Genomic DNA, 12196 nt, shown 5'->3' on the forward strand with positions numbered 1-12196 from the left:
ACCGCATGCAGTCAAAATCTAACACCTATCGACTTTAAAGACAGTTTTAAGCACAATGGCTGCCACCTTTCTTCACGGCTGGCTATCATAGCCCTTCCAATCTCTTCCTTGTCGTTATTCATCATCTTTATCCTCTACATATGTGACGCAATGCAGCGATGCACGGCTTGCTTTGCTGAGCAGACAGTGGCCTTGTTTCCCATTGGAGAGGGCCATTGTAATAGGATAGTTTATGGATTACAGGTAAGACGCACAAGACCTCTAACTTTGGCCAAATCCAGTGTGTCTCACCCAAGCATGGGCATGGAGGTGGAAGGGCACCACTGTCACCATTGAGTGGGCATCTGGCTCATTTTAGCATCGCTACGGGGGGATCACCACATCAAAATCTGGACTGACATTTGCTAACGGATTAAGTGACACCGAAATACAGAATAGCGTCTGCGTTGTTTGGATGAAATTGAATTGATCTCATATTCTAACAAACGAAGTGTAACGGATTGCACAAAGCTTTCTTTTTTTCTTTTTCTTTCCCGCAAAATTTGAGCCTCCAGCAGTTCCAACCTGATCCTCAGGACTTCTTTCAAAGAGTTCACATATTGACAAACCTTTGAACAGTTTTGTATTTTTTCACACTCTTCTAGTCTTCCCTTTTTCTCAAGTTTACATCATAATACTCTTTCACAATGGTTGTGGGTAAGATAAAGTTCACTTTTCAGAAAAGGGTGAAGTTGGCCCAGGGTTTGTGGCTGCTCTCATGGATGTCGACTCTGGGTGGAGCGGTTACCTTCACTTTAGGATGCTTCCTAAAGACTGAGCTTCGAAGGAGGGCAGAGGTATCCATTTAATCCTCATATTTTTCATTTGCTTGATGTTTTTTGCTAATAATTCCATGTATTATGCAATAATTCGCTTTGAGCTTTAAAATTGCCATTGACACATTCAGTGTTAGCAAATGAACTTTTTGTGCAAAGGTGTTTTTTTTTTTTAGTAGTGGCCTTGATTTAGTTTATGGAAGTTTATAGAATCTCTATTTTAAATTGACAAAGATCTTAATAATTAATAAATAACTATGTTAAGGGCTCAAATGATTCAGAAATATCTGGCATGGATTAACCCAATTGAATATAAATATTATCTAAGCCGGTCATAATTGGCTTAAGGAACTGTCCTTTGCAAATGAGCTCTTCAACCGTCTAGGTGGGTCAAATTCAACATGCTTATAAAGTGTGACATCTGTCTGAAGAGGGCCATACTTTTCTATACTCACACCAATATTTTTATTGACACACACACACACACACACACACACACACACACACACACACACACACACACACACACACACACACACACACACACACACACACACACACACACACACACACACACACACACACACACACACACACACACACACACACACACACACACACACACACACACACACACACACACACACACACACACACACACACACACACACACACACAAACAAACATTTTTTGCATGTTTTTCATTATATATTGAGTAAATAACCACTCCAAAAACGAGAATGATAGTACTATGTGTAATAGAAAGGAAATTCTGATTTAAATACATTTTTTTTTTCTTTAAAGAAAGCAAGGAAAAAATCCTTTGATGTAGCTTAGGGAGTAACTAATTGGTTTACAACAGTCCCAATGGATTATCAAATCCACTCGAATCTCTCTAAACATAATGGAAAACAAAGCCACAACTTAGTGCTTTTAATGTATCAACCAAAAGCTTTCTCTTATTCTCAAAAACATTTTTTTAACGTACTTGGCTAATTTAGGGGTTATTCTGCACTGATTTATATATCTACTCTAATAAAAAAATTGCTCACTCTCCAAAGATTGTTTAAAGGGACAGTTCACTCAGAAATGAAAATTATGTAATTAATTATTCACCCTCATGTCATTCCAAACCCGTAAGTCTTTCGTTCATCTTCGGAACACAAATAAATATCTTTTTTTATGAAATCGGAGAGTTTTCGGTCCCTCCATTGACAGATACGCAACTACCACTTTGACACTTCAAAAAGTTCATAAAGAGATCGTAAAACTAATCTATGTGAATTGAGCGGTTTAGTCCAAATTTTCTGAAGAGACTTGATCGCTTTATATGATTTTAAGCTTTTATTCACATTTAAACATTGATCAGCGAACATAGAAGCTCAACCGAACCGGCTTGATGCGCGATAACAAACCTCATTGGTCCTTGTGGAAGCTCAAACGTGTTGCATTTCAATCTGTTCATTATATAAAGTGATCGAGTCTCTTCAGAAAATTTGAACCGCTCAATTTATATGGATTAGTTTTACGATCTCTTTATGAACTTTTTGAAGCGTCAAAGTGGTAGTTGCGTAGACTGTCAATGGAGGGACAGAAAGTTCTCAGATTTCATTAAAAAGCTCTTCATTTGTGTTCCGAAGATGAACGAAAGTCTTACGGGTTTGGAACGACATGAGGGTGAGTAATTAATGACAGAACTTTTTTTAATCAAACTCAGTATACACAGTGAGCTCAATGCAATCTGAGCTCAAAATGGACTGACTTAAACATCCTCCTGTCCTTTAGGTAATGGACAACACAGACATCCACTGTGTGCCCAACACCTTGTTGATCGTGGGTCTGGCTTCAATGGGCATCAATTATTTTGCCAGTCGAATCTGCCAGGACGCCCTAGATGCGGGGCGTTTCCCACAATGGAAGACCTTCCTGAAGCCCTTCTATGGATGCTCGATATTCTTCACCACCCTCATGCTGTTTTCAGTCATCTTGAGTTACGCCATGATGGGAAGCCTAGAGTCCTCTCTGAAAATCGGCTTGAAGAATGGCATTCGCTTCTACAAGGACACCGACACCCCTGGCCGCTGCTACCAGAAGCAGACCATTGATCGCCTTCAGATGGAGTTCCAGTGCTGTGGAAACAGCGACTACAGGGATTGGTTTGAGGTGCAGTGGATCAGCAACCGTTACCTGGATTTCAGCTCTAAGGAAGTTAAGGAGTGAGTCAAAGGAAATGTCAATTAAAAGTGTTAAAGGGATACAGCAGTTCATCCAAGAATGAAAATTCTGACATAATTTACACAATTTCACGTCGTTCTAAATCTGTATGACATTCTGTCTTCTGCAGAACACAAAACTAGAACATATTTTGAAGAATTTTTCAACTCTTTTTGTCCGTGCAATGATTTTGGGGTCCAAAACAACAGTGAACCCCATTGATTTTTTATTGTATGGGCATTATCCAATAATCTTCCTTTGTGTTCCACAGAAAAAAGAATTGCATACAGGTTTAGAATATGGAGGTAGGCAAATGATGACAGAATTTTTCTTTTTTAAGTGCAGAGATAGTTTACCCAAAAATACTGAACTTCCACAAAAATCACTTTGAGACCAAAATGGCTTAGAAATGCGAAATTAGTTCCGAAAAATTGGTAGCACTTTATTTTACAGTCCTGTTCCCCATGTACATATAGTAATTACAATAACTGGATAAGAACTAGGTACTCACCCTGAACCTACCCCTAAACCTAACCTTAACCCATGTAGTTACCTTAGGGCCTGTTTACTCCTGGTCACTTCATGTGTTTTCTCAGATCAGATGGCTATCCGATCGTGAAAAGACCAGGTGTAAATACCCTCTGAAACACATTCGAGACGGATTTGAATCCAATCACTCAAACCACTTCATCAGGTGGTCTGAGACGCATTCCAGACGAAACTGGACAAGTGTAAATGCATCTGGTTGTTGAAACCACTTATGTAAATTTTACTCCTCCCAACCATAAAACAATAAACGTATGAGAGCGTGTTATTATAGGCTATATGACATGTTATAGCTATAGTTAATGATATCAAGACAAAGGTCCAAACGTTGACTCAGACATTCATGTCTGTTAATAAATGTACAGTCACATTAGCGAAATTTGTCGGCAAAAAGGTCCATTGTTTATTGTCAATAGTGTAGCGATGTAGCTCACACAAAAGTCACTTTCAAACCAATCAGCTTTCTATTGGTCAATGTGGTCCATGTGACCAAATTGAACTGCAAAATCTGTGAGGGAGATTCCCAATTGCATGAATTACTATTATTGAAATGACTGCATTTCGCCAATGAAAATGTTAAATGTAACCGCACAGTATAAATGCACAAAGGCACAATTAAATAAAAAGCATAAAGTACAACTTAGGAAAATTTCAAGTTAAGATATTTTTGGGAACTATTTGTAACTTTATGAACAGCAATTTATAACTATCTAATATGACCTGCTGTAACAGTTTTCAATCATTCAATGCTCTTTTCTTCCATTTTCTTCATCTTCAATTCTCTAGCCGCATTAAGAGCAATGTGGATGGCCGTTACTTGGTTGACGGCGTGCCCTTCAGTTGCTGTAACCCTAGTTCTCCCAGACCCTGTATCCAATCCAAAATCACCAACAACTCTGCCCACTACAACTACGAGCATGAGACCGAAGAACTCAACCTCTTCATTCGTGGTTGCAGAGAAGCCCTGGTCAACTATTACATGGGTCTGATGAACACCATTGGAGCTGCAGTTCTGTCTGTCTTTATGATTCAGGTACATTGTCACAGGTTTGCATGTACGCAATGGACCTTAATCAGGGTAGACACCATATTTATTTAAACATAAATTAAAATGAGAGGGATTAGTCTCACGTAGCCAGACCTTCAGTTTGATGGCAGAAGGTCTGCAGCTTTCATTGGCCAAGGACCAACCAAGAGGCCGTCTGAATGACATGTAAAGCAACCAATCACAGTTCGTTTTGTTCAGGGCCATGTTTCGGTCGTGAAAATGTAAAGTCGATGTCCCAACAATAACAGACCGCCGTGTAAAACTCTTGGAAGTATGCTGTCAACTAAGTTTTTTTTGATAAGCGGTAATTGTCAATGTTGTAAACACGACAGCTTTCTTCTTCCATGAGGGGGTTTGGCATCACGAAGGCTTTGTTTCCAGGTGGAACGTTAAAGAACGCGAGACACATGTCTCCCGGAAATCCTGTAGAATTCAACCGACTTAGAAACTGAAGTGTTTCCAGTTTTGTGTGCCATATGCATCAGACGCCCAGCCAACAGTGCATGGGCATGACATCTAAGGCTGAGACTAGCGAGGGATGGACATTACCAATGAATTCAGTGGATTGTTGTGTTGTGTACGGTAGAATAGGAAATATTGAATCTTTCCAACAAATTTTCAAGAAACAAAATAAATAAAATAAAAAAAAATAAAAAAAACTCACATAGGCTATAGCATGAGTTTTGAAAATCAAACCTTCAACCACCTTTCAAGACAATATACAGTAACCCACTGAATGGACATTGAACAGATCACCACTTTGTTTTCATTCGCATTAAAAATCAAATATGCTGTCCTAACTAATATCAGTTGGTTTGTGGACAACAAGGTTTAGCCTATTTCATTTCCCAATTTAGTAACACTTTACAATTAGGTTATGTTTTTTAATATTTTTTAACTACACTAGTTAACACAAATCAACAATGAAAATGTTCTAAAGCATTTGTTCATCTTAATTAATGTTAATTTCAACAGTTACTAATGCATTATTAAAATGGTATCTGTTAATGTAATTTAATAACTGAGATGACCTAACAATGAACAGCAGTATTTTTTATTAACTAATGGGCCCTTTTTGTAAAGTGTTACCATGAATTCATACATTACAGTTGATATGAATAAGTTCTGTCTTACACTAATTCATTGCAGCGCATTCGTTACAGTAACTGAAATGCATTTGTGATAACTGGGCTACCAAGTGTGGCAAAAAAAGGCAAATTCCAGTACATACAGCATTGGTAGGTTAGTAATACCTACCAATGCTAATTTCAGATTGAACACAATATGACAAATAAACTCCCAGAAATTCTCATTAATAAATGTCTTTTTAAGTTAATATTTTATAACCTGTATCTTGACTTCTACTATACCTACTAACCTGCTATTTCTACTAAATTTTCCATATTAATGGCATCTCGTCTACAGAGCTCAGTGTTGGCCAGTGTGCGCCTCCTGCAGACGTCTATGGAGGCCGTTGCTGGACAGGAGAATGTGGAGATCGACACCGAGGGCTACTTGCTTGAGAAAGGAGTGAAGGAGACCATCATGGAGTATTTGGATCCTGTGCTGAATCTCCTGTTGCTGAACCAGGTAACCCCTAATGAAGCCCAAGCCGAAGCAGGGGCGGCCACCAGCTAAAGAGTCAGATTCATCTGACCACTGAAATCTGTCCAGCTGGAGGCTGAGAGTGCTGACAGCTAATCAATCAATTAATTAATGTTTTGGTATTTTTTATATACGTTTTATTGACCTAATAACACATCTCAAAGAGTTGTATACTTCATTAATACTCTAAAATGGTTGCTTCTGAAATAAATGAACAGCATCAAAATGTCACCCAATTTGGTGAGAAGTCTTTTGAATGATGAATGATTACACTGCCAATTCTGCAGCACTCTAATGATTTATTACCTTGGGGTGAGTAAACGTCTGTTCATTCCTGTCAGGAGAAACCTGGTGCAGCTCTGCCTGGGAAATGACTAGCAATGTGCTTAAATTTCCACCATGAATGGTTGAATAATTAAGTGTGACTGAGCAGTTGTCTTAACTGAAAGTTATATTACATCCTTTTCCCATTTACAAAATCATACACCTAAAAGAGGCTGATTCAGTAATATACTACTGCTACCATATGGATGTTTGTAAATTATTGTAAACTGGAAAAACCGAAACATGCAAAACAATGCCCTTGTGAAAAATGAAATGTGCTTAATTGTAATGAATGTGCACTTGTAGTGTACTTCAAATCTTAAAAGCACATTTAAAAAAATATATACTTGCAGGTAATATAATACTGATGAAATAAAAGGCCACTTAAGTTTCTTAAAGAGAGTACACTTGCAAGTACACTAAGTTATATTTGGCAAAATTCCAAATTAAATTAAAGAACACTTATTTTGATGTGTTAACTAACATATTAGATCACATGTGAAGTACTTTATTATAATTTTAACTGTTGTGTTATTCGATATTACATTTAAATAAATATTTTTAAATATACTAAATTGCAACTTGTATGTCTAAATACATGACATACTCATTTCAATAAAAAATGACATATTGAATGAGTATATTTTAGTTTACCATTCGACAGCACACTTTCAAAAATAACAAAATAAAAATAAGTAATTATGAAATTACATAAAGATGTAAGTCCTACTTATATGGGTGAAAAAGCACTCTTAAGTTTAACTACTCATATTTAACATAAATTTAAACTAAATACATTTGTATTTAATTGTGTATAACATGAAATTAAATATCTGAAAACATTAAATTCAACTTGAACTTGATCATATTATTTTAATAAGTACTCCTTTTAAAAATATGCATAAAAGTACTTATTTTTTACAAGGGTAAGCTCCTTCTAACAATAGTAGTTACACTGTGTACTACCCATGACACGATAAAGCTGTCTCTTCCAAAACAAATTTTGTTATTACCAGCCAACAACCTTGAGAAATGATAGAACACATTGATACTAGGTTTCCATTTCTTTGGCGTCACAATGGGTAGCCCCGCCCACAGTGAAATCTCACTGGCCTAAAATCTCGAGAGGTGCTCACTGCAAAGCCAATGGCTGGAGCTTGAAGTCCAGCTGGACGTAATGGGTGGAGCTAGACAGTCCAACCACACCCTAAACCTACCCATAACCCTGACCCTATCACTAAACATAACTCCACCAATTAGGTGCACAGAGGTGGAGCTGGAGGTCAAGCTCCACCCATTAAGTCCAGAGGGGAGGAGCTAACATCATTTGGCACTGCAGTAAGCTCCACTACAAATCTCCACATTGCTGATTAAGGGGCCTTTACACGACACCATGTTCAGCTATAAATGGGAAACCTTTTATGCGTTTTGAACGTTTATTTACATGAAAATGGCGTTTTAGGGCATGGAAACGCAAACCTTTGAAAACAGGATTCAAAGTTTTGAAAACGATACTGTTCGTTTCTGTTTCTATACTACAAATATGCGAATTTGTGAAAACACTGACGTCATGCCCATGCGTTATACGTGTTCAGTCTCTAGGGACGAAGTGTTTATTTACAAAGTGAAATCGCCAACTACTGGCCTATCAGCAGAACACAGCGTTTTTAATCGTTTTCGCAGATCCGTGTGAACGGGATTGTTTTGACAACTTTGTCGCCTGTAGGTGAAAAAATGCGAAGGAAAAACGTTTCTGTTTTTAGTACATCGTTGTCGTGTAAACGTACCCTAATAAATATGTTCTGATGGTTTTGATTGTGTTGTATTTTTGCTTGCAATGTGAATAAGCAAATTATTTGATACTGGAAATTATTCATTAAATTACAATAAATGTGAAATAAATTATAAACAATCTGAAGACAATTTCATATTTTTTCTCATTCAGTGTTAATTGCATGTTGTAAACATAAATACTTCATTGTCATTAAATAATTTTTGGTTTTGCATACAGCATGGAATTAAATGCATTGTAAGTGTTAAAAGATGGTGTAGATGATGCTCAATGCTCTGCTATGAAACACTGTACTGCACTCGCAGAAAACTACTGTCAGGTCTAATAAAATCTGACATTTTGAACTGCTTTGTTGAGTAGTGATATTTTGTCGAAATAGATGCATACCCCCATACTTCTGTCTTTTTATTGATTCTTTCTTTCAAACTTTCACAGGTAGCTACACCTTAACATAGAGGTGCATTTATGCATACAATAAGCAAGCAGAAAGATCTGCACGATCATATGAGCCGGGTAGAAACGCACCCACTTTCTCATGTACAAAAGTAGCTGGATGTCCGAGGCAGGTGCAAGATAATGAAAGATGATAGTTGATGACAGTATACAGTGAAAGCCCAGTGTGTCTGCGTCCTTTATCCTTTAACCTGCCCTAATCTGTTAATACACATACTGCTGCACCAGCACTCACACACACTGCATCCGATTATAACTAACACCAGGAGGGAAGATGAATGTCCAAACTCCAATTCATGTCAATCCATTTAGCCTATATATATATATATATATATATATATATATATATATATATATATATATATATATGTTGGAGATTCGACTACAAGTTTAGAATAATTCGTTTTTTTTTTTACTATTTTTGAAAGAAGTCTCTTACATGCTCACAGCTTTTCAAAAACACAGTTTAAAAATATTTAATATATTTTAAAATATAACGTATTTGTCCTCAAATAAATGCATAAGATAATTATTTTAAAGACATTAAAAAATTTAATTTTCCCAAACAGTATATAGAGAGATTTAAAACAACAACAAAAATGTGTGTATGCATGAACCCAGGGCCTAAAATTAACACTCGCCAAGCACCAAATGCGAGTAAAAATCGGTGTTTGCGAGTATATGAAACCGGTAACATTTTTATAAATTCTAACAATGCAAATATGTGAGAACATGAACATGAACAAACTTAAGCAATGCTCGTGACAGTTGACAGGCCAGTGTAAGACTTGAGAAATTTGAAAATGCCGGACAGTCTGGTCAAGGAGCGACCGGACCCTGAGAAAACAGGATCTTGCTGGAAATTACCATTTGAACGAGACAAAAGTCTCACCTCCGAGTCATCCTAATCTACATTTCATTCCCTCATCCCTCACCCCCTGTCTCTCATACTCCGATCACCTGAATTCACCCAAGAAAATATATGGTTTAATGTGAATGATTATCATCAAGTATTACACATATTTAGTATAATTTGAAATGTCTCAGTGCGACTGATACAAATGTCTCATTTCCAAATAAGTAAAACAAAAGGTAATAAGGTTTTTAAGAGTTTAGAGAGAACTGACAGACAAAGGAAGGTGGTCTCCTGACAAATGGTCTCCCATCCCCAAAAGATGTCAACTCTGAATGTAAATTCCCATTGTTAGCAGATGTTTCCATGTGAAAGAAGTTTCTGTCTATAAAGGGAAATGCAACGAGAAGATCGGGGCCTTTCTGTATTTCAGATTAGCTCGTGAGGCTGAGAGTAAGACTCTCAGCTTCATGTATAATTTTGGGTTCGCATCTCTTCTCTTTATTCCAGAGCATTTGATGTTTTGTATCGATTATCTTTGAATTGATTATGAAATTGGCTTGATACATTTACCTGACATAATAAATTGTTACATTTGATTATTCTAACTGACTTTGACATTATTTTTATTAAAGAGTTAAAAGGAATAGTCAAACATTCGCTGGACATCATTACAACCTTTTCATTTATGGAGTCAGATGAAATAACGAGAGAATACATATTCAAATGTATTGCATTTAATCAAAAGATACTTTGCCTCGAGAAAAGACAGTAACACGTAGAGACCTTCCGCGCTGGTCGGATGCCGGACTTTGGACCGATCAAGCGCGAGCCTACACCAGTGCTGTAACGTCATGAAAGTTTAAGCCTGGCCAATTTAAATATTCAAGCGCAAGAAGATATGAAAGGGAACTCTATTCGTTAGACGCGCACTGTGCAAATATCCAACGCGTGCGCCCAGAAATCTACATCTCAGACAGCGCATGAATACTAAATTGAGTTCTCTTTCACGTCTTCTTGCTCTTGAACAGACATATTCAAACAAAATTATGTCAAAATTCCCGTCTTGGCAAGTATCATTATAAACATAACATGGTCAGTTATGTCTTAAGTGAACGTAAATAAAACGTGTGCGTGTAACAGTTTATTGGATCTGTGCATTAGCTCTTAAAGTGACAGCAGCCAGATATTCCTGCTACTATCTCTGTTTTAATGTTAATCAAACAACAAAAGACAAAGAACAATCACTCATTGCTCTTGACTGAATAACTTTTGTAACTTTAATAAGGATTAATCTATGTTTCATGACTGGTAAAAATATTTATGGCTGATCCATTTTCTTACGTCACCAGCCATTGGCAGATTTGGCAAAAAGTTAGCTTTAGGCCCTGCATGAACCTCTTATCCACCTTATCTTTCAACGTGGAAGTTAAGTGTTTTCTGTGAATGTGCAAGACTTTCAAAGAATATATAAGAATATTTATTCAAGAATATATCAAAGTGCAGTAAATTGTAAAACCATTTGTGCCAAAAACCAGTGTGTTTATAATTATGGTAATATGGTAATAAATACCAGTTTGCTATATCAAGTAGCATAACGAGCTGTTTTGTACAGCTAAAAATAACTGGAAGCGAACGACACAGGAAGCCGCACAGGCCGCACCCGCACTTACCTAAAAAATAAGGTGAATAGCAAGGCATGTTGGCACACTTAAGGGTAAGTTGTCATAATGGAACAGTTAGAGGAATCTTTTAAGTATAGCCTATTATAATACAAATGAATTGTTTTGTATTTCATATTCTATTTTTCAAATAGCCTATAATATATTTAAAGATAGTTTTTTTTTTTTAGATAGTTTTGAAGTAAGCTATCCTATTACTGTCAAGTTTCCTTTGTGACAACTTAACCCATATAGTGTGCCATAATGCCTTGCTATAAGTGTTATGCATACAAGTTTTTATTTTATTTATTAACCTCTCATCTGTCAGCAATAACAAGCTTAATCTGAACTAAATGCAATCTAAATGATAACAGCTCAAAATCGACCTTCCACATTACATAGAATGTAAATACAACTTGAGATCCAAAAAGGGTGTGCAAGATAAAGTGTCGTTAGTGGGAGAGGCTGTCCTTTAGTACGGGAGTTGGCAAGTTGGATTGCACCAGCTTTTCTCTTTCACCACCTACACAGAAGAACCAACCCACCCAACCCAACCACACGAGCTGCAAACGATTCCAATAGCGGCACTTGCCATGGGAAAGTCCGAATCATTTTAGCGAATCGGTTCATTCAAACAGGTCATTTTAATGAACCAGTTCAGAAAGTGATTCTTTCGAGTCATAGCACAGAAGGGTTCCCTTTGCGTTTACGTCATGTTTTGTAACGAAATAAATATAAACAAATGCAGCACCTCTCTTCTTATGTTTCCATCCTTAAGAAAATGAACACAGTCAAGTTCACAATTCGAGTGATTTAAGAGGTGAATTGGTTCGACCAAATCAATAAAAAGAACCGGTTCATAACAACAATTGGTTCGCGAATCAT

General features: G+C 36.9%; 1 protein-coding gene across 1 annotated transcript; it reads left to right on the forward strand.

The window, feature by feature from the left end:
* Window positions 1-686: 686 nt before the first annotated feature.
* On the forward strand, window positions 687-8686 carry rom1a (retinal outer segment membrane protein 1a; the record flags this gene model as incomplete). The annotated part of the gene is made up of 4 exons (XM_082170992.1): window positions 687-836; window positions 2601-3031; window positions 4362-4608; window positions 6049-8686. 4 exons carry the CDS (start codon window positions 687-689, stop codon window positions 6259-6261), a joined length of 1041 nt encoding a protein of 346 aa, XP_082027118.1. The 3' UTR covers window positions 6262-8686.
* Window positions 8687-12196: the final 3510 nt, after the last annotated feature.

Source organism: Leuciscus leuciscus (genome assembly GCF_965113295.1).
Source record: "Leuciscus leuciscus genome assembly, chromosome: 5".
NCBI lineage: Eukaryota > Metazoa > Chordata > Actinopteri > Cypriniformes > Leuciscidae > Leuciscus > Leuciscus leuciscus.